The sequence below is a fragment of the Muscardinus avellanarius genome (assembly GCF_963383645.1).
Source record: "Muscardinus avellanarius genome assembly, chromosome: X".
NCBI classification, from domain to species: Eukaryota; Metazoa; Chordata; class Mammalia; order Rodentia; family Gliridae; genus Muscardinus; species Muscardinus avellanarius.
Window position 1 is genome coordinate 41,736,564 of NC_137792.1, and position 23,628 is coordinate 41,760,191.

Below are 23,628 nucleotides of genomic sequence, written 5' to 3' on the forward strand. Positions count from 1 at the left end.
TTGCAGAGGGCCTCACTAAGTAGACGAGGCTGGCCACAAACCTATGATCCTCTTGTCTCAGCCTCCCAAGTACCAGGATTACAAGCATGCACCACCACACCTGGCTTTGTAACTCACATTCTGCGCACAATTTATTTTGATTTACTGAATATTTAAAATGGTTTTTATATAATCAATTTTGGTAAATACTGGGTTTAAATCTCCTTTGTGGTCCATTCATCCATTCTCCTATCCCTGCAGTACAGGACTGCAGGGGAAGAGGATAGGGCAAGTGTCTTCCCATCTTTTCTCAGACTGTAGACAGTTGGCAGTGACCTGTGTGATGGGCGTGGTCTTCTGTCAGTCTTCATCTGAGTCACTGGGACCCATGTACTGGCAGACGGCATCATAGTGAAGCTCCACCAACTGATTTTCTCGCCGCAGTTGCACCAATGCCCGGCTGCGTGCTCTGTCCCGGCTCAGCAGATGGCCCACCTGGAGTGGGAGTGGGGTAGAGTCAGAAAGGCCCGCCCAGACCCTGGGTCATCCCTCAAAGCCCATTTCTTGGTCTGGGACTTACCCTTCCAGCCTGTGGCCCCAGGACCACCATCACGCGGTTGCCCTCCACCTTTGGAACCAGCGTCTCCAGCATATCTTCCCTGAGGCCTGCAGGTGAGGGAGGGGAGTGAGACCTGCAGCAAGGGCCAGCCCAGCCAGGTGTTGTCAGAAGGGCCTTTGCCACATTCCCTAGAACCACCCCACAATCTGTTAACCGACTGAGTCTCTTCACACTCACTTCACTGGTAAGGAAAATGAGGAGCAATTTGTAACAATAAAGGGTGGGTGGAGTTAAAGCTGGGCATGGTGGCACATGCTTGTAATCCCAGCTTTCGGGTGGCTGAGACAGGAGGATTGCAGTTTGAGGACAGCCTCAGCTACTTAGTGAGATCCTTTAAAACTCAGTGAAACCCTGTTTCAAAATAAAGAAAAAAAATAGGGCTGGGAGTGTAGCTTGGAGGTAGAATGCCCCTGGGTTTCATCCTTATTACTATAAAAAATAAGAAAAACAGGATAGGGTTAATAGCAGGCATTTTATTCCCCCAATACTGGGGATTAAATGATTAAATTCAGGGTCTTGCACATGCTAAGGAAGCACTCCACCACTGAGCTACACCCCAGCTCTTTTTCTTTTATGTCTTTCCCTCTCCCTCTCCCTCTCCCTCTCACTCTATCTTTGATAGTACTGGGGATAGGGATGGAACTCTCAGGGTCTTTCTACTTCTGAGATACAACCCCAGCCCTATTTTTTTCAGTATTGGGAATGGAACCTAGGGGCATTCTAACTCCGAGCTACACCCTCAGCCTTATTTTTTAATTCTTTATTTTAAAATAGGGCATCTCTGAGTTGCATAGGGCCTCTATGTATCTGAGGCTATCCTCGAACCATGATCCTCTTGCCTCAGCCTCCCAAATGCTGGGATTACAAGCATGCGCTTGGCTCCCCAGCTCTATTTTTATTCTTTATTTTGAAACAAGATCTCATTAATTTGCAGAGGGCCTCACTAAGTAGCTGAGGCTGTCCGCGAAACACGATCCTCCTGTCTCAGCCTCCCAAATGCTGAGTTTACAAGTGTCCACCACCATGCCTGGCTTATTATTATTGTTGTTGTTATTATTTTCTTTGGTGCTGGGGTTTGATCCCAGGGGCATTCTACTCTGAGCTACACCACAGGACTCTGACCAGATTTTATTTTTTACTCTGAAACAGGGTCTCACTGAAATGTGGGAGACCTCACTAAATTGCTGAGACTAGCCGTGAACCTGGGATCCTCCTGCCTCAGCCTTGCAAGTACTAGAATTACGAACATAAGCCACCATGCCCGGCTCCTGTTTCAAATTTGAAAATGAACAGGGCTGGGGGTCAAATTCAAAGGTAAAATGCTTTTGGGTTCAATTTCCAGTACCAAAAACAAACAAAAAACCCGTACAAAGAGACAGGGTCTTGTTCAGTTGTCCAGGTTGGCCTTGAATACCTGCTGCCTCAGCTTCCCAAGTAACTGGGATTACAGGTGTGGCCTACTATGTCCAGCTACAGACACTGTTCATTGTAGGCACACTTTCAGCCCTGCCATGTACTGGGAGCCTGATACATCTCTGTAAAGGTGTCAGTCACTGAACTAGTGCTCTCTATGCTTACATGACAGATACAGAAAGCATGTATTAGATGATAACTCTCAAAGAAGTGCCTCATGTTCTATAAGAGGATGCGGACCTTTTGGAGAGCCTGACCTTTGCCAGCACCCCAGCTGTACCTGGGCCAGGCTCTTGGCCTGGAACACCCTCTCCAGTAGCCTCCAGGAGGGGAATGCCCCAATTGCTACAGCTCAGACTTACCTTCCAGGACTCGGCCTTCATCTGTCCGACATACACAGGTATCTGGGCTCAGGACATCTTCAATTGTCATCTGGGGAGAAAGGTGAGGGGGGTGCGAGAGGTTAGGGTTGAGGGGGCAGGGTCCTTGGGTAAGGAAGTGTAATCAGGCTGTGGGTTTTGCACCTTGGTGTTGTAATACTGGCCACCCTTGTGCAGCTTGTCCACAAAACGCACACGCAGGTCCCTGTGCAACCAGTGCTGGCTTCTGGGGGCTGTTTTCTTACTCTTGGCTGCAGGCCCGTCCTGCCTGTAGAAAGGGGCCCAGCACAAGGTTTAGGTCTTAACCACATACACATCCCCACCCCCCCCCCTTTCCCTGTGTTGTGAAACCCATCCATACTGCCCTTTCTGGTTCCATCTATATGCCCTCCATGCCTTTCTATCTGCTCGAGCCTCCCTGCACTCCAGCCTTTTTTCTCTATCCCAGATGCCCAGGGTCCTACCGGTCCAAAGGCTGTTTCCGCTTCCCCTCTGAGTCTTCCCACCGAACATGGAGGTCTTGATTCTGGAGGGCCTTCCGTGATGATGTGGTTCCATTCTGTTGTCCCGAGGAAGTTTTGTTCACCTGGACTGTTTGAGGGGATATGGGGGAGAGCCAGGAAGGAGCCTCAGTGTCTTATTGCTCTTTCCTTCCAAGGATGAGTCTCAGCCTAGAGCCACCTCCCTCCTGCCAAAGCACACCTCTCGCACTGCATCTTTTTTTTTTTTTTTTAAGGGTCTGGGATGGAACCCAGGGGCATTCAACCTCCAAGCTCCACCCCCTGCCCTATTTTTTTATTCTTTATTTTGAAGCCGGGTCTCACTGAGTTGCAGAGGGCCACACTAAGCAGCTGAGGCTGTATGTGAACCGTAATCCTCTGGTCTCAGCCTCCAGAATGCTGAGATTACAAGTGTGCGCCACCATGCCCAGCTCTCACTGCATCTTTGCCAGGGACATGAGAATGCCTCTTTCTTTCTTCTCCACTGTTTTGGCCTCCTTCAGGAAGCTTCTCTCATCTACACACCCCTCACCAAGTGTTCACCCGAGGCACTTGCCTAGAGCACACTACAGAGCCCAGGAGAGCTGTCTGCACCTATCTCTGAACTACCCTACCTACCGCCATTCCATCACCTGGGCTATTCCTTGCCCCCTTCTTGGTCACACCCTAACTGTAGTGGGTCTCAAAGCCTAGAAAAAGAGAGCCATCATCCCCAAAAGACAGGAACTGGTTTCCATACCTGTTTATCCCCCTTAAGAGAGAGAGGTTAAAGATCCAGGGCAGTAGATCACCCTTTATTCAATCACACTGAATAAACTGGGCTGGGGGTATAGCTCAGTGAGAGATCGCCAGCAGGTATGAGGCCTTGGGTTCCATCCCAACATCATCAAAGAAAAATGAAAAAGCCAGGTATGGTGGCACACGCTTATAACCCCAGTACTTGGGAGGTGGAGACAAGAGGATCACAGGTTCATGGCCAGCCTCAGCAACTTAGTAAGGTTCCCAGCAATTTAGGGAGAACCTATTTTCAAATAAAAAATAAAATAGGGCTGAGGGTATAACCTGGAGATAGAAGGCCCCTGGATTCCATTGCCAGTACCACCAAAAAAACAAAAACAAGGAAGGAAGGAAGGAAGGGAGGGAGGAAGGGAGGGAACACCTCCTATATCTCTTCTCATTTCCTGACCTCTAATTGGTGGAAGTCACACCTGCCAGACACATCACTACCTATGTCTTCTGCAGAAAAACCTACCTCATGAGATATATTGTGCCCCTGTCAAATGCTTCTCCAACTCCCCCAGCTATAGAAGAGACTCACTCACCAGAGTGCAAAGAGTTTGCATCAAACTCCTGCTGGGAGACAGGCCGGAGACAGTACTCACTAACAGTCACTATGCGGCTGCCCACCGCCAGACGCACCATGGCTCGCACATTGTCAGGGTCAAGGCCTTCCACCTAAAATGTGGGGGGAGTCAGGGGTTGAAGAAACCACACATCCTTAGGGCCACACTGTCCAGCACTTACCTCCTAAAGGCTGGACCCCTGACAGCTGGGATCAGGCTTGGTTCCTGTGTCTGCTTTAGCAGACTGTGTTACTCAAATACTCTTTTTTATTTTTTCTGGTATGGGGGATTGAACTCAGGGGTGAACATTCTACCTCTGAGCTATACCCATAGCCCGATTTTTCTGTGCGTGTGATACTAGGGATTGAATCCAGGAGCATGCTACCTCTGAGCTACACCCGCAGCTCTATTTTATTTTGAAACACAGTCTCATTAAATTGTAGAGAGACTAAGATGCTGAGGCTGACTGTGAACCTGCAATCCTCCTGTCTCAGCCTCCCATATACTGGGATTACAAGCGTGTACTACCATGCCTGACTTATATTTTGTTTTATCTTACTACAAGGTCTTGCTGTGTGGTTGTGCAAGACTATAATCCCAGTATTTGGAAGGCTAAGACAATAGGATCACAGGTTCAAGGACAGTCTCAGCAACCTAGTGAGACTCTCATCAACCTAGTGAGACCGTTTTAGAGTAAAAAGAAATAGGGCAGGGGGTGTACCTCAGAGGTAGAATGCCCCTGGGTAAAATCCCCAGTACTGCAAAAAAAAGCAACCAAACAAAAAATCCAGGGTCTTGCTAAGTTGCTGAGGGAGTAGGTTGCTGAGGCTGATTGCAAAACTGTGATCCTCCTGTCTTGGCCTCACAAGTACCTGGATTACAGATGTACACCACCATACTTGGCTCCAAATATTCTTTCTTCTTCTTCTATTATTATTATTAATATTATTATTATTATTATTATTATTATTATTATTATTATTTGTGGTACTGGGGATGGAACCCAGGGCCATTCTACCTCCGAGCTATACCTTCAGCCCTATTTTTTATTCTTTATTTGGATACAGGGTCTGAGTTGCAAAGGGCCTCACTAAGTAGCTGAGGCTGTCTGTGAAACCATGATCCTCCTGTCTCAGCCTCCCAAATGCTGGGATTACAAACGTGTTAACACGCCTGCCTGGCTCCTTGCTCCTTTTTTCCCCCCCCCTTAGGAAGTGGACCAGACAGCCTAGAAAAACTAGGACTCTTAGCCTTTCCACCCCAAACCCAATTCTTCCTCCCTCTGGCCCCTCAAATCAATCTTCCCTGGTACTGGCTTGGGTTCCAAGTATATCTTGGTTCCTTACCTTCCCGTAGAGGCCTCGGTGGGGGCCAGAAAGGACCACCACAGCTCCTCCAGGCACCAGCCCTTGAGGCTGGTCTTCCTTATCCTTCTCTTGCTCCGCACCTGGCTTCGGTGGGTGGTAGGAGCTGCTGGAGACCAATGTCTGGGCCTCAGTCAAGTTGGCACCCAGCCCTAACCCCTTGGGCCTCAATGAGTTGACACGGGGTTTCACTACTCTGCAGAGAGGAAGACAGACTTGTTGGAGATGTGCCAGTTTTCAGAGCCTCATTCCCCTTCTCACCATCCAAACCCAACACAATGGTATTTTCAAGAATGCCCAAGCTGGGTGTGGTGGCGCATACTTGTAATCTCAGTGCTTGGGAGGCTGAGACATGAGGATCCAGGTTTGCTGACTGCCTCAGCTAGTGAGGCCTTCTGCAATTTAGTGAGACACTGTTTCAAAGGAAAAAAAAAAGAATGCCCTTTGTCATCTCATATTAGGACTATTTGTCTGGTTTTTTTTTTGTTCTATTTGCAGTGCTGGGGATGGAATCTAGGGCCTTGTGCATGCTAGGAAAGCAGTCCACCATTGAGCCACACCCCCAGCTCTAGGATTAATTCTGGCCCACAAAAATGGAAATTTTTCTTTGTTTTATAGTAATAGGGATGGAACTCAGGGACATTCTACCACCGAGCTACACCCCCTGCCCTATTTTTTTATTTTTTATTTCAAAACAGGGTCTCACTGAGTTGTAAAGGGCCTCGCTAAGTAGCTGAGGTTGTCCGCAAACTGCAATCCTCCTGTCTCAGCCTCCTGAATGCTAGGATTAAAAGTGTGCGCCACCACGCATGGCTTTTTTCTTTTCATTTTTTAGTAGTAGAGATTTAACTCAAGGGCATTCTACTTCTGGTCTGAGGGTAGAGGTAAGTTGCCAAGGGTCTTGCTAAGGCTGGCCTTGAATCTGTAATCTTCCTGTCTCATCCTACTGGGATTAGAGGAATGTGCCACAATGCCTTGATGAAATTTCTTTCTTTCACTGAACATTGAACCCTGGGGTGTTTTACCTCTGAGTCACACCCCCAGCCTTATTTTTATTTTTTAATTATTTATTATTATTATTATTATTATTATTATATTATTATTATTATTAATATTTTGGTGGTACTGGGGATGGAACCCTTCTACCTCTGGGCTACACTTCAGACCTATTTTATATTTTTATTTGGAAACAGGGTCTCTCTTCTGTTTTTCTTTTTTTGTTGGTCTGGGGATGGAACCCAAAGGCATTTGACCTCTGAGCTACATCCCCTGCCCTATTTTTTTATTCTTTTATTTTGAAACAGGGTCTCACTAAGTTGCAGAGAGCCTCACTAAGTAGCTGTGGCTGACCGTGAACCGAGATCCTCCAGTCTCAGCCTCCCGAATGCTGGTATTACAAGCATGTGCCACCACGCCCAGCTGTGGAAACAAGGTCTCTTAAGCAAGCAAGGCTGACTTTGAACCTGCGTGATCCTCCTGTCTCCGCCTCCCAAGCGCGGGGATTACAAGCGTGTGCGCCACCACGCCTGGCTATTTTTTATTTTAAAATAGGGTCTCAGCTGGGTGTGGTGGTGCACGCTTGTAATTCCAGCTTTCGGGAAGCTGAGACCAGAGGATCGCGATTCGCGGACAGCCTCAGCTACTACTTAGTGAGGCCCTCTGCAACTTAGTGAGAGACCCTGTTTCAAAATAAAGAATAAAAAATAGGACAGGGGGTGTAGCTCGGAGGTCGAATGCCCCTGGGTTCCATTCCCAGACCCGCAAAAAATAAATAAAATAAAATAGGTCTCACTAAGTTGCTGAGGGCCTCACTATGTTATGAATGCTGGCCTTGAACCTGTGATTCTCATGTCTTCGCCTCCCAAATACTGGGATTACAAATACTGCGCCACCATACCCAGCTTTTAATTTTTTTTAATTTTTAAAATTTAAGCTGGGTGTGGTGGCGCACGCTTGTAATCCCCGCGCTTGGGAGGCTGAGACAGGAGGATCGCACGGGTTCGAAGCCAGCCTCAGCTACTTAGTGAGGCTTTCAGCAACTTAGTGAGACCCTGTTTCCAAATAAAATAATAATATTTTTTAAAACTTATTATTATTATTATTATTATTATTATTATTATTATTATTGTTGTTGTTGTTGTTGTACTAGGAATGGAACCCAGGGGCATTCTACCTCCGATCTACACCCTCAGCCCTATTTTTTATCAGCTCTATTTTTTATTCTTAATTTGAAACAGGGTCTCATTGAGTTACAAAGGGCCTCACTAAGTAGCTGAGGCTGGCTGTGAACCTTGATCCTTCTGTTTCAGCCTTCTGAATGCTGGGATTACAAGCGTGTGCCACCACACCCAGCTCCTAGCTTTTTATTTTGAAACAGGGTCTAAGTTTCTGAGGCTGTCCTTAAGTCTATGGTCCTCCTGTCTCAGCCTCCCAAGTACTGGGATTACAGGTTTATGCCATCTTCTCCAGCTCATGGGTATAACTTAAGTCTCAAAAGAGACCTGTGAAGTCCAGTACTGTTACCCATCTTTCAAATGAGAAAACCAATGCCTGGAGAGGCAACCTTTACATAAAAAGACTGTCTTGTGGAGTTTTAAAGGGATGCAGAGCCAGGTGTAGTGGCGCACGCTTGTAATCCCCGCGCTTGGGAGGCTGAGACAGGAGGACCGCACAGTTTCAAAGCCAGTCGCAGCTACTAAGTGAGGTTCTCAGCAACTTAGTGAGACCCTGTTTCCAAATAAAGTGTAAAATAGGTCTGGGAGTATTGCTCAGAGGTAGAAAAGCCCCTGGATTCCACCCCCAGTACCAGCAAAAAAATAAAGGGATATAGAGATTGATAGTAGTGAAAGGGGTTACTGGTTAGGGTGAAGAATGCATCTTTGCTCCCTGCCTGGATGGCTCTGGGCTGGTGGAATCATGGGGGTCTTGTTCATAGCCCACCTGTCTACCCCCCTCCGCTGCCCAGAACTCACTGATTGAAGGTGCGGCCGATGCCCTGGCCGGGTTTCCAGCCCATGCCCCGCAGCATCGCCAGCCCATAGGCCTCCACAGGCACGGCCTCGTAGTCAGCCTCCTCTGGCATCTATGGGTTCAGGCAGAGAAAGGAGGGTCAGACTTTGCCAATGGTGTCTTCTCTTGGAAATGCACTTGTGTCACCTGCTGGCTGACCCTCTATGCTTCTGGCACTTGATCAGTCACCTCGAAGTGAAGTTTGAATTTCCTCTCACCATCCCTCACTTTACTCCTCCATATTCAGTCCTAGCAGTTACAAAGCACCTGTTCTGGGCCAAGTACTATTCTATTTGGCAAGTGCTGAGGATAAAGCAGTGAATGAGACAGACAAAACCTTCTGCCTTTGTGGGGCTCACGGGGTGTGTGTGTGTGTGTGTTACACTAGGGACTGAACCCACAGGTGTTCTATCTCTGAGCTACAATCTTAGCCTTTTTTATTTTTATTTTCCTTCCTTCCTTCCTTCCTTCCTTCCTTCCTTCCTTTCTTTCTTTCTTTCTTTCTTTCTTTCTTTCTTTCTGCGGGTCTGGAGGTGGAACCCAGGGGCATTTGACCTCTGAGCTACACCCCTTGTCCTATTTTTTTATTCTTTATTTTGAAACCGGGTCTCACTGAGTTGCAGAGGGCCTCACTAAGTAGTAGCTGAGGCTGTCCGCGAACCGCGATCCTCCGGTCTCACCCTCCCAAATGCTGGGATTACAAGCGTGCGCCACCACGCCCGGCTCTATTTTTTTGTTTTGAAACAGGGTCTCACAATGTTGCTGAGATTTCTACTTGGCTGAGGCTGTCCTCGAACTTACAATCCTCCTGTGTCAGCCTCCCACATTACAGGTTGTACCACCACGCCCAGCAGGCTCATGTTCTAGGTGTTAAGACACACAACAAAACAGATTCAGAAAACATGATACATCAGGTGACAAGTTATATGAAGAAAAAGTAGTGCATGGTGCAGTGGTATGTATACTATGTACTTTTTAGTTACTCAGGAAGCTGAGGCTGGGGAATCTCTCTCTCTCTCTGGTACTAAGAATTGAATCCAGAGGCATTGTACTTCGGAGCTACATGCCTAGACTTATTTTATATTTGGAAAGAGAGCCTCATTACATCGTTGAGGCTGACTTCAAACCCACAATCCTTCTGTTTCATCCTCCCAGGTACTGGGATTAATTACGGGCATGTACCACCACTCCCAATAGAGGGGATTTCTAGAGCCCCGGAGTTGGAGGCCAGCATGAGCAACAGAGTGAGACTCTGTCTCAGAAAAAACTTTTTGGTACCGAGGATTGATCCTAAGGGCATTCTACCTCTGAGCTACACTCCCAACCCTTTTTAGTTTTTAATTTTTTGTGTAGTACTGGGGATTGAACCCAGGAGCATTCTACGTTTGAACTACTTTCCTGGCCCTATTTTATTATTTTTTTTGAAACAGGATCTTGCTAGGTTTTTACTCTTGGCTGAGGCTGTCCTAGAAAATGTGACCTTCCTATCTCAGCATCCCGAGAACTGGGATTATAGGTATGCACCACCATTCCTGGCCTTGTTTGTTTATTTATTTATTTTGCAGTACTTGGGATGGAACCCAGGGGCATTCTACCTCCGAACTACACCCCCAGCCCGATATGTTTTTTATTATTTTGAAACACGGTCTAAGTTGCAGAGGTCCTCACTAAGTAGCTGAGACTGGTCGTGAACCTGGATCCTCCTGTCTCAGCCTCCCCAGTGCTGGGATTACAAGCGTGCGCCACCATGCCTGGCTCCTGGCTTTATTTTTAATTTTTTAATTATTTTTTTTATTTATTTAGGGGTTTTTTTGGTGCTACTGGGGTTCCTGGAAGCCTTTCTACCTCTGGGCTACACTTCCAGACCTATTTTATACTTTTTTATTTGGAAACAGGGTCTCTGCGATCCTCCTGTCTCCGTCTCCCAAGCGCGGGGATTACAAGCGTGCGCCACCACGCCTGGGTTTATTTTTTATTTTGAAACAGGGTTTCGATAAGTTTCTAAGGCTGGCTGTGAACCTGTAATCCTACTGTGTCAGCCTTCCAAATACTGGGATTACAGGTGTGTGCCACCACATCTGACTCAATACAAGTTTTTAAAGCAAGTTAAGGGGATACAGAGATTGAAAGGGCGTGCCCCTTAGGTGACATGAGAGCAGAAACAAGACATGACAGAGGAGAGCTAGGAGGAAATGAGAAGGAAGTGTTCCAAGCAGAGAGAACAGTAAGTACAGAGGCCTTGAAGCAGGACATGACTGGGATGATGAGTATCATGAAACTCAATGTGACTGAAACAGATATATGGAGGTAGAGCAGGGAGCAGCAAAGATCACTGAGATCTGAGCAGGAGCCTGAGGGCATTAAGTCAGGGTGGGAACCACACGAGGGACTGGTGAAGAAGTTATGGCGGTAGTCCCCATGAGAGGTACTGGGGTCTCAGTCCAGCCTGCTGGTAGAGGTGGTTGTGAGAAGAGCTCAGGCTCTGGCTGTACTTTGAAGAGGGAGATGATGGGGTTGGGCTGAGAGACTGGATATAGGGTATGACATATAGAGGGGAGTCAAGGATGGTTTCTAGGTTTTTAAGCTGAGTGGGAGGAAGGATGGATGGAACTGTGATCACTGAAGATGCAGAAAGCTTCAGGAGGTCTGTAGGAGGGAAAATACGAGAAATGAGGCCAAAGCTGGAACAGGATACAGAGTGAAGTGAGGCTGGGGGTGGAGCTCAGTGGAAGAGCACTTGCCGAGCATGTGTAAGGCCCTGCCTTCTAGCCCCAGCCTCGACATGAAAGAAGAGTGAGGTTCTTTTTTGCTTAAAGATTAAAAAAAATCTAGAACACATCTGAAGTCTGATGAGAATAGCTCAGTTGAAAGAAAGGATGATCCGAGGCTGTAGAAGAAGTAGGCTCCTAAGAATCATTGACAAATGTTTATGAATGAAGAGGTGCAAAGTTGAGTCGATGGGTACAAAAGAGACTTTGATTTTTTTTTCTTTTTTTGGTGGTACTGGGGATGGAATCCTTCTACCTCCAGGCTACACTCCGAGACCTATTTTATATTTTATTTGGAAACAGGGTCTCTTAAGCCAGAAAGGCTGGCTTCAAAGCCGCGCGATCCTCCTGTCTCTGTCTCCCAAGCTTGGGAATAATAAACATGCACCACCACGCCCGGCGATTTTTTTTTTTTTGGTAGTACTGGGGATGGAACCCAGGGGCATTTGACCTCCGAGCTACACCTCCTGCCCTATTTTTTATTCTTTATTTTGAAACAGGGTCTCACTGAGTTGCAGAGGGCCTCACTAAGTAGCTGAGGCTGTCCGCAAACCGCGATCATCCTGTCTCAACCTCCCGAAAGCTGGGATTACAAGCGTGCGCCACTACCACGCCCGGCTTGACTTCGATTATTTCTGTGGACACACCCCTTATTTCTTCTGGTTTCACCTCCCATTGTCACTCCTATAATCCTTTACAATCTCTTAGGATATACAAGTTGCCTCCCTGATAGACGCACTTTGCATTGATTTTCTGCCACTGTGCCACTGCTTGTGTGGTGATGCCATTAGGCATGCTTGCTGTGCTCTTGTCTCACCCAACCCTACCTATTCTTTTTGTGTGTGTGGCACTAGGGATCCAACCCAGGGACATTCTACCTCCCAGCTATACCCCCAGCCCTTTTTAAAATTTTATTTTGAAACAGGGTCTTGTTAGGTTGATGAGTGTCTCACTATTAGCTGAGGCTATCCTCAAACCTGTGATCCTCCTGTCTCAGCCTCCCAAATACTAGAATGGCAAACGTGCGCCACCACGCCCAGCTAACACTACCTATTCTTCCAGGCCTCACCCCAGCCACTCTGATCTGAGTCCTTGTCATCTCTAGCATGTACTACAGGTCCCTTTATTTCCACCTTCACTTACTAGTCTGTTCTGCTCACAACAGCCAGAAGGATCTTGCCAAATCCTAAGTCACGGTCCCTCTCAGAACCAGCTTATGGTTCTCGTCGTACTCAGAGTAAGAGCCCATGTTCTCACTGTGGCTGCCAAGGCCCTGCTTGGTTTGGCCCCCTCTGCCTTCATCTACTGTACCTCCCCCTCACTCATTCCACCCCAGCCACATTGGTCTCCTTGGTGTTCCTTAAGCATTTCAACAACCCACCCCAACAAAGAAAAAGGGAAGGAAGGAAGGAAACCAAACAAACAAAAACAATGCCGGGCAGCGTGTACCTTATGGCCTTTGCATTTCCTATTGTCTTTGCTCTCCATCTAATTCACACAATCCCCAAATCCAAACCTTCCAAAAAGATGGAAGGAGGAAGGAATAGGTGGCAGGCCTCTAGGACACATAGAGAGCTCCTGCAATGCGCAGGAAGGCAAGTCTGGCAGACTGGGCAGAGGCTGGGACGGGTGGGGGTCAAGGGGACAGCTCACTGTCTCAGCCCGGGGTGCACTGTCTGCCCCTTCTCCGTTGGGAGTGCTTCCTTTCTGGATCATGGGGATAGCGAGCGTGGGGTCGACACCCGCATTCTCTCTCTCCTCCAGAGACTTCTTGGATTCTAAGAAAGAATAGGAGTGAGCAATGAGGTCCCACCCTACCCTTCCACCTTCTTCTCTTTCCTTCACTGGTGCAGGGCAAAGGGGGGGTCACTCACCTTCAATAAGCTCCTTCACAGCCTGAGATAGCACCCCATCTACCAAGGCCTCAGAATCTGCGCATGGCCCAGGGGTTTGGGCCAGCTGCTGCCTGCGATAGCCATTCTGGATCAGTGGGATGACCAGTTCCTTGGGGGCTTCTACGGGCTTCACACTGATGTGGACACAGAAGGGTGAGGTTGAGAGAGTAGCAGGATTAGGGGGTTCTGAACCATCCTCCTTCATTCAGAGAAAAACAAGAGCCAAATTCATCCCCAGGTGCATGGACTAGGCCCTCCATTCTGCTATCTGCCTCTCTTGTTTTCTCTCTGATGGTGAATTCTTTGGATTCTCTCCTGCAGTTCCCCAAACTGTTTTTTATTTCTTCTTGGTACTGCGGATTGAACCCAGAAGCACTCCACTCTATCACTGAGCTACATACCCATCACATTTTTTTTCTTGTGGTACTAGATTGAACCCAGAGGCATTCTATTTCTGAGCTACATCACCAACCCTTCCCCTTTTTTGTGATACTGTGGATGGAACCCAGGGGCATTTGACCTCTGAGCTGCATCCCCTGCCCTATTTTTTACTCTTTATTTTGAAACAGGGTCTCACTGAGTTGCAAAGGGCCTAAGACAGCTGAGGCTGTCTTCAACCACGATCCTCCTGTCTCAGCCTCCCAAATGCTGGGGATTACACGTATGCGCCACCACGCCTGGCTTCCAACACTATTTTTCTTTTTCTTTCCAGTACTGAGGATGGAACCCAGGGACATTCCACCTCTGAGTGACACCCCTTGCTCTATTTTTTGTTCCTTATTTTGAAACAGGGTCTCACTAAGTTGCAGAGGCCTAAGTAGCTTAGGCTGTCCATAAACTGCGATCCTCCTGTCTCAGTCTCCCAAGTACTGGGATTACAAGTGTATGTCACCACCCCTCTCAACCCCTTTTTATTATTTGTTTTGAAACAGTCTTTCCTTAAGTTTCTGGAAGTCTTGCTAAATTGCCTAGGCTGATCTCAAACCTGTGATCTTCCTGTCTCAGTCTCCCAAGTACTGGGATTACAGACATGGCCACAAGGCCCCACTTATTCATGGTACTTTGTGGTCTCAAACTTCAATCCTGTCTCAGCCTCCTAAATTGCTGGGATTAAGGAATGTGCCACTCTGCCCAGATAGTTTCCTCAACCGTTATTTTGTACTGGAGGTTGAACCCAGAGACATTCTACCTCCATGCTAAACTCCCAGCCGCATTTCGTTTTTGTTTTGAAACAGGGTCTGGTTAAGTTGCTGAGGGCCTCACTAAGTTGCTGAAGCTGGCCTCAAACTTTTGAACCTCCTCTCTCAGCCTCCCAAAATACTAAGATTACAGGCATGTACCACCACTCCCGGCTTCCCCCAGCTTTTAAATTCCGTGTCTTCCAGGAATCATCCCTAGACCCTCAACCACGATGACCTACAAATCACCAGCGTCAGCCTACATTCGTCTCCAACTTCAGGCTCCAGAAGAGCCTTTCTAGAAGGCCTTCCTTCGGGTCCTTCATATTTTCTCTTACTAATTAAGCTGATGACAACCTCCCTCAACCCAAATTTGCCTCTCCATACCATTCTCCACACTCGGGAAGCCCCATCAGTTCAGCGGACATATTAGGGGTCCAGTCATTCTCCTCCTTTTCTTTCTCAGAACGCACATACCTCACTGTTCCAAGGGGGAGAGTGTTCGAAAAACCCTCCCCCTTCAAGAATGTATCATCTCAGCGGGGGGTGGGGGTGGCGCACGCTTGTAATCTCAGCCTTTGGGACAGGAGGATCGTGGTTTGCGGACAACCTCCGCTACTACTTAGTGAGGCCCTTTGCAACTCAATGGGACGCTGTTTCAAAATAAAGAATAAAACTAGGACTAGGGGTGTGGCTCGGAGGTAGAATGCCCCTGGGTTTCATCCCCAGTACTGAAAAAACAAAAAAAATAATATATTATCTCTTTAACTTCCACGGCCACCAGGCCCAATTTCCTCCTTTCCTACAAACTCCCCCTTCTAGCCTCCATAAATTCCCTCATATTGAATTTCACGATTTCCAGGCCACTGTCACCAGGACAAACAACTCAGATCTCGCCCTTCCCCTTGGGCTCACTGCAGGGGTTTCCACGGAGGGAAAGACCCGGCGCTTCACCTCTGCAACTCCTTCCCTTCCACGGTCTTCAAGAAATCCTTCTCCTCTGCAGATGACTTCGCACCGTCTCCCGGACCCACCAGCCGCCTCCTGTTGGATGTGCGAGTGAAGCCGAAAGAAATCGGGGCAGTTGAATTTGCAGCAGACGCCAAAACACTGTCTTCGGCGTCCGCCATCTTGCTCCGGTTCCCAGGCTCCTGCGCTGCTTGCTGGGAAATTTAGTATGGGCTCAGTTCGGTAGGTTCCCGCTGAAGAGAAGGAGAACTACCTTTCCCATAAAACACTGCGGTATTTCCGGCGAAAGCCGACAATGGACCGTGGGAATCAGAGGTCGCTCTTTTAAAATTCGTAGGAGTTCGCTCTACCTGGCATGCCGGGAAATGTAGTTCTACAAGGAAGTCCTGTTGAAAGGTCTATTCATTCTTCCAGGTATCAGTGATTGTGTGTGTGTGTGTGTGTGTGTGTGTGTGTGTGTGTGTGTGTGTGTGTGTGTGTGTGTGTGTGTGTGTGTGTGTGTGTGAGAGACAAATGTGTTTGTTTTTGTTTTGGTACTGGAGATTTAACCTAGGGGCAATCTCGATTACATCTCCATTCTATTTTATTTTTTATTTTGAAACAAGGTCTTGCTAAATTGAAAAGGGCCTCAGTAAGTTGCTGAGGCTGGCTTCTAACCTGTGATCCTCCTGTTTCAGCTCCCAAATACTAGGATTACAGGCGTGTGCCACCATGCCCGGCTGACAAGTTTTTTTTTTTTTTTTGTGGTCTTGGGGTTCCTGGAAGCCCTTCTACCTCCGGGCTACACTCCCAGACCTATTTTATACTTTTTTATATTTGGAAACAGGGTCTCTTAAGCCAGCGGGGCTGACTTCGAACCTGCGCGATCCTCCTGTCTCTGCCTCCCAAGCGCGGGGATTACAAGCGAGCGCCACCACGCCCGGCCGGCTGACAAGTTTTTATTGAGCACCGATTGTATGCGCTTTATTGTGCTCTGTTATATAAGGAATGTAGATAAAAACAATCATTAAGAGCCGGGAGTGGTGGTGCACACTTGTAATCCCAGCATTTGGGAGGCTGAGACACTCGGAGGATCGCGGTTCTCGGCCAGCCTCAACTACTTAGTGAGGCCCTTTGCAACTCAGTGAGACCCTGTTTCAAAATAAAGAATAAAAAATAAGGCTGGGGGTTTCACTCGGAGGTAGAATGTCCCTGGGTTCCATCTCCATTACTGCAAAAAAAATTTTTTTAAGAAAAAACTCAGGGCTGGGAATATAATTCAATGGTAGTGTACTTGCCTAGTCTTCTCAAGGCTCTGGTTTCTGACCCTAGCACCGCAAACCAAAACAGAAACATAAGAAAACCCCCAAACTTCAGTGAGCCCCAGATCCCCCTGTCTCAGCCTCCCAAGTACTGGGATTACAAGCATGCTTCACCACTCCTGGCTTGCTTCCTAACTTTTTGTATATAATTTATTCTTTTTGTGAAATGTTTAGCTACCTGTATATGAAGTAATATATGTAATATATTCATGCTTTAAGAATCAGAGCCCTTCCTTAAAATATAATAATTGCTCTGTAGCCTATATTTCCCTGTAACTACCTCTGCTTTCTGTCTTTTTTTTAATGTTTGTGGTACTGGGGACTGAACCTAGGGGTATTGTCCTTCTGAGCTTCACCCTCAGTCCTTTTTATATTTTATTTATTTATTTGGGGGGCACTGGAGATTGAACCCGGAGGCATTCTACCTCCAGTCATATTTTATTTTATTTTTTGAAATAGGGTCTTGCTACATTACTGAGGCTGGCTTGGAATCTGTGATCCTCCTGTCTCAACCTCCCAAGTACTGGAATTACTTGTGTTGTGTGTGTGTGTGTGTGTGTGTGTGTGTGTGTGTGTGTGTGTGTGTTACTGGGGATGGAACCCACGGGCTTTGTACTTCTGAGCCACACTCCCAGATCTATTTTATACTTTATGTGGAAACAGGGTCTCACTAAGTTGCTGAGAGCCTCACTAAGTAGCTTAGGCTGGTTCCAAATCTGTGTGATCCTCCTGTTTCAGCCTCCCAAGTGCTGGGATTACAAGCATATGCCACCACGCCAGGTTAACTTGTGTTCTTTTGCCACCAAGCCTGGCTTCTTTATTTCTTTTGCAGTGCTGGGGATCCAGTGTAGGCCCATGTGTGTGCCTTGCAAGTGTTCTACTACTGAAATATTTCCCAGACAAAATTGACATATTGGCTATATTTTTTGTTATGTTGATTTTGCATTGCTGCGGTTCACACCCATGGCACAGCGCAAACTAGGAATTCATTGTACCACTGATCTACATACTGTTTCAAAATAAAAATAAAATAGGGTTGGGAGTGTAGCTCAGGGTTAGAATGCCCCCGAGTTCAATCCACAATACTATACAAGAATCAAAAAGTTAAAGGCTGGGCATGGTGGCGCACGCTCTTTAATCCCAGCATTCAGGAGGCAGAGACCAGAGGATTGCGGTTTGTTTTTTGCGGACAGCCTCAGCTACTTAGTGTGAGACCCGGTTTCAAGTGAGACCTTGCAACTCGGTGAGACCATGTTTCAAAAATAAAGAATAAAAAAATTAGGGTTGGGGGTATCACTCAGAGGTAGAATGCCCCTGGGTTCCATCCCTAGTACCACAATAAAATAAAATAAAGTAAAAATAAAAAGGGTTAGGTGTGTAGCTTAGAATTAGAATGTCCCTGGGCTCAAGCCCCAAATTCTAAGAACCAAAAAAATAAAAAATAAAAAAATAAAAAAGAGGGGCAGTATAGTCACACTTGAACCCAGGTTTCCTGATTGTAGAGTTTGCAGGCTTCCTCGGTTCTAGATACTGAATCAGGCCTTGTGCTGAATTCCAGCCTGCCCTGTCCACTGCCTTCCTCCAACACCCTTCTCTTCCTCCTTCAAGGTTCTGTAAGGCGGGTATCAGCACCATGGACTGTTCTCAGCTACCCCAAAGTAGCCAAGGTTTTTTGTTTTACAAATATTATATTTACCAGGCTGGGACCTCTGCTGGGGAGGTAAACAGGTCTTGGAGCAGGCCACTGTACATGACATTATTGTTACTGGAGTCCTATATGATAATGGCTGGCAAAGGGAAGACTGAGAAAGTGGTTTGGAACTTTCCATAGAAACTATGGAGTCCACATTCCTTATCTTAACCTTCTAGTCTCTTCTCTTGGAGCTCACATCCTGGACTCATCAACAATCTTTTTTTTTTTTTTTTTGCAGTACTGGGGATGGAACCCAGAGGCATTGTACCTCTGACCTACACTCCCAGCCCTATTTTTTAATGGTTTTTATTTTGAAACAGAATCTCACTGAGTTGCACAGGCCTCACTAAGTAGCTGAGGCTGTCCGTGAACCGCGATCCTCCAGTCCCATCTTTCCGAATGCTGGGATTACAAGCGTGCGCCACCACACCTGGCTATCTATTTTAGCACTGTCCCTTACGTAATTCTCAAGGCTTTGCCTTTTTTTTCCTTTTGTCCCCTTTTTTGTGGTACTGGGGATTGAATCCAGGGGTATTCTACCTCTGAGCTACACTCTTAGCCCTTTCTATTTTTTTTTTTTGAAACAGCATGTCACTAAGTTGAGGCTGGAGGAGAACCCGTGATCCTTCTATCTCAGCCTCCCAAGTACTGTGATTACAAACATGTGCAATCATGACCGGCTCCCTCAGTCCTTTTTATGTTTTATAGTACTGGGAATCAAACCCAGAGACATTTTACTTCCGAGCTACACCCATAACCTTATTTTTCAAAATTTTTTATTCTTTTTTTTTTGGTGGTATGGGGGTTGGAACGCAGAGACTTTCTACCTCCGGGCTATACTCCCAGACCTTTTTTATATTTTATTTGGAAACAGGGTCTCACTAAGTTGCTGACAGCCTCACTAAGTAGCTGAGGCTGGCTTCGAACCTGTGTGATCCTCCTGTCTCAGCCTCCCAAGCGCGGGGATTACAAGCCTGCACCACCACGCCCAGCTAAAAATTTTTTTATTCTTTTCGGTACTGGGGATGGAACCCAGGGTTATTTTACCTCCAAGCTATACCCCCAGCCCTATTTTTTAGTCTTTATTTTGAAACAGAGTCTCACAGAGTTGCAAAGGGCTTCACTAAGTAGTAGCTGAGCCTGTCCACGAATTGCGATTCTCCTGTCTCAGCCTCCCAAATTCTGGGATTGCAAACATGTGCCACCATGCCTGGCTCCTATTTTGTTTTTTTTGTTTTTTGGTGTACTAGGGTTCCTGGAAACCCTTCTACCTCCGGGCTACACTCCCAGACCTATTTTTTTATATTTTTATTTGGAAACAGGGTCTCTTAAGCCAGCGTGGTTGGCTTCGAACCTGCGCGATCCTCCTGTCTTCGCCTCCCAAGCGCGGGGATTACAAGCGTGCGCCACCACACCTGGCTCCTATTTTATTTTTTATGTTGAAACAGGGTCTTATTAGGTTGCAGAGGGCCTAAGTTGCTGAGGCCAGTCGCCAACCTGCAGTCTTCCTGTCTCTACCTCCCAATTACTAAGATTACAGGTGTGCACCGCCACGCCTGGCTCCTTTTTATTTTTTGTATTGAAACAGTGTCTTGGGAGGTTCCTGAGAATCGAGCTACATTGCTGAGGCTATTCTCAAAGCTGTGAGGCTATTCTCAAAGCTGTGATCCTCCTGCCTCAGTCTCTCAAGCACTGAGACTACAGGTGTGTGCCATCATGCCCAGTAAGGCTTTGTCTTCTTATGAATAATTCTAGGGCAGCTATTGTGTGTGTGTGTGTGTGTGTGTGTGTGTGTGTGTGTGTGTGTGTGTTACTGGAGATTGAACCCAGAATTATTCTACCTCTGTGCTACACCCCCAGCCTGATTTTATTTGAAAACAGTCTTCCTAAATTGCTGAGAGCCTCACTAAATAGCTGAGGCTAGCTTCAAACTTTCAATCCTCCTCTCTCAGTCTCCCAAGTACTTGTATCATAAAGCATGGGCCACCACACCTGGCCTTTAGGACGGCTATTTGAATAATACCCCAGACCTCAGGACCTGCAATTTATGACAGTCAGATCCTAAGTCCACCCTGAAGGCTGCTTCTTCAGGATTTGGCCCTAGTATTAGCCTCCAAACCTCAACCTGGTCCCCATACTTTGTTTTTTTGTGGTATTGGGGTTGGAATCCAGGGGCATTCTACCTCTGAGCTATACCCAAGCCTAATTTTTTTTATTCTTTATTTTGAAACCGGGTCTCATTGAGTTTCAAAGGGCCTCACTAAGTAGCTAAGGCTGTCCTCAAACTGCTATCCTCCTGACTTTGCCTCCCAAATACTGGGAATACAAGTGTATATCACCATGCCGAGCATTTATGTTTTTTTATTTTGAAACAGACATACCCTGCCAAAAATGTGTTCAGAGCCTTCAGGCCTTGACTGGAATTCTGGTCTCACCTCTTTGCTGAGTACCTGCCCCTAGCACTCTTGGACTTTGCTTCAACAAAAATGACCTTTCAAAAGCCGGGCATGTTGGCACATGCTTGTAATACCAGCATTTGGGAGGCTGAGACAGGATGGTCACAGGTTCACGAACAGCCTCAGGTACTTAGTGAGGCCCTTTGCAACTTAGTGAGAACTTGTTTCAAAATAAAGAATAATGTCCAGCATGGTGGTACATGCTTGTAATCCCAGCATTTGAGAGGCTGAGACAGGAGGACTGTGTTTTGAGTATAGCCTCAGCTACTTAGTGAGGCCCCCTGCAACTTAGTGAGACCCTGTTTCAAAATAAGAATTAAAATAGGGTGGGGTTGACGCTCAGAGGTTGAATACTCCTGGGTTCCATCCCCAGACCCGCAATAAAATAAAATAAGGCTGAGACAGGAAGATTGTGGTTCGCAGACAGCCTCAGCTACTTAGTGAGGCCCTCTGCAACTCAGTGAGACCCTGTTTCGAAATAAAGAATAAAAAATAGGGCTGGGGGTTTCCCTTATAGGTAGATGCCCCTGGGTTCCATCCTCAGTACAACACACACAAAAAATGACCTTTCAAGCCTGGCATGGTGGTGCACGCTTGTAATGCCAATACTTGGGAGGCTAAGACAGGAGGATCTCAGGTTCAGCAACTTGTGAGGTCCTCTGCTACTTAGTGAGACCCTGTTTAAAATAAAGAATAAAAAAGCCAGGTGTGGTGGCGCACACTTCTAATCCCCATGCTTGGGAGGCAGAGACAGGAGGATCTCGCAGGTTCAAAGCCAGCTGCGCACTGGCTTAGGAGACCCTGTTTCCAAATTTTAAAAAAATGTAAAAATAGGTCTGGGAGTGTAGCCCGGAGGTAGAAGGGCTTCCAGGAACCCCAATACCACCAAAAAAAAAAAAAAAAGAATAAAAAATAGGGCTGGGGGTATAGCCTGAAGGTAGAAAGGCCCTGGGGGTGGGGAGACCGTTGCATGGTGGTGCAGGCCTGTCATCCTAGTACTTGGAAGGCTAAGATGGGAGGATCGTGTGGTTCACTGGCAGGCCTAGAAACTTAGTGAGACTCTGTTTCAAAAGAAAAAGAATAAAATAGGGCTGGGCGTGTAGATCGGAGATAGAATGTTCCTGGGTTCCATCCCCAGTACCACAGACATACACAAAAATAAGCTTCCTCAGGAACTTATCGAGGCTCTTAGTAATTTAGTGAGGCATTTCCAAATAATAAAATAGGGATGGGGTGTAGCTCATAGGAATGGCCCTAGGTTCAATCTCGAGCTCTGCAAAAAGAGAAAAAAAAGAAAAAAAAGAAAAAAAAGAAAAAAGAGGGGAAATTGGCCTTCCAAGCCATGCTGTCCTTAATAACCTTACAGCCTCATATTTCGAATGAATTTTCTGCTACTCGCCTACCGCAATAACCCTAAAGGAATATGCTAAGCTGATCCCAAGGCCCCGCCCCCTCGAAGCTCCTCCCCCAAGCCCCGCCCTTCGAATCCCGCCGCTGGGCCGCTCCCGGGGATCCGCACCCAAACCCACCCGCCGCCCAAACCCGCCGCCCGCATCCCACCCGCCGCCCAAACCCGCCGCCCAAACCCGCCGCCCGGCCCCGCCCGCCCCCTGGAGGCCCCGCCCCCAGGAGGCCCCGCCCCATTACGCACCCTCCTTGGTGCGCAGGCGCAATGTGGCGCCCGCCCTGCGTACCAGCGCCGACACGTCGGCAGCGGCTCGGGCCGCCAGGGGGCGCGCGTCCAGGCGCGCCAGGAACTGCCGGGAGCTGGGGCCCGCTGGCCCGGGAAGGCCACGGCCTGCGCGGAAGAGGGGACAGGTCAGCGCCGACCCTGTGCCTCGGCGAACACCCGCGATCCCCGACCTCCGAAGACCTAGAAATGCTCCCCGAGAAGCCCGCAGACCCCGGGCCACTCTTCCGTGGTTCGGGAGGTCGCCGACTGTTCCTCCCCTCTTCAGGGACCCCCGACCTTCCCCGGGTACGCCAGTGGGGCCCCGCCTCGCCCCCACGATGTCCCCCGAGTTAGACATTTCACTGCAATAGTCCTGGACGCCTCCAAGCTATACTCCAACCCTATTTATTTTTATTTTGAAACAAGGTTTCACTAGGTTGATGAGAATCTGACAACTTGCTGAGGCTGTCCTCGAACCTGTGAGGCTCCTGTCTTGGCTTTCCAAGTACTGGGATAACAGGGATGGGCCACCACATCTGGCTTGTACCTAGGAGTATTCTACCTCTGAGATACACCCCCAGCCCAATTGTATTATTATTATTTTTGTGGTACTGGGGATTGAACACAGGCATTGTACCTTTGAGCCAGTCTCCATGCCCTATTTTATATTTTTATTCTAAATTTTTGTGTGGTACTGAGGATTGAATCCAGGGTGATTCTACCTCCAAGCTACACCCCAAGATCAATTTTTATTGTTTATTTAGAAACAGGGTCTCACTAAGTAGTGGAGAGCCTCACTAAGAAGCTAAGGCTGGCTGGGAACCTATGATCCTCTTGTCTCAGCCTCCTGAATACTGGAATTACAAGTGTATGCCACCACACCCACCTATTATTTATTTATTTGTGGTACTGGGGATGGAAACCAGGGGCATTCTACCTCTGAGCTACACCCTCAGCCCTATTTTTTATTCTTTATATTGAAACAGGGTCTCACTCAATTGCAAAGGGGCTTATTAAGTAGCTGGGGCTGGTTGTAAACCATGATCCTCCTGTCTCAGCCTCCCAAATGCTGGGATTACAAGCGTGTGC

The 23,628-nt window shown here is 47.4% G+C and overlaps 1 protein-coding gene across 1 annotated transcript; it reads right to left on the bottom strand.

Moving 5' to 3' along the window:
• Positions 1 to 339: 339 nt before the first annotated feature.
• On the bottom strand, positions 340 to 15,578 carry GPKOW (G-patch domain and KOW motifs; the record flags this gene model as incomplete). Its single annotated transcript, XM_080718521.1, has 11 exons — positions 340 to 474; positions 560 to 645; positions 2,374 to 2,443; positions 2,536 to 2,659; positions 2,856 to 2,982; positions 4,214 to 4,346; positions 5,581 to 5,794; positions 8,571 to 8,680; positions 13,029 to 13,153; positions 13,250 to 13,404; positions 15,403 to 15,578. The coding sequence occupies 11 exons, from the start codon at positions 15,576 to 15,578 to the stop codon at positions 340 to 342; spliced, it is 1,455 nt and encodes a 484-aa protein (XP_080574647.1).
• Positions 15,579 to 23,628: the final 8,050 nt, after the last annotated feature.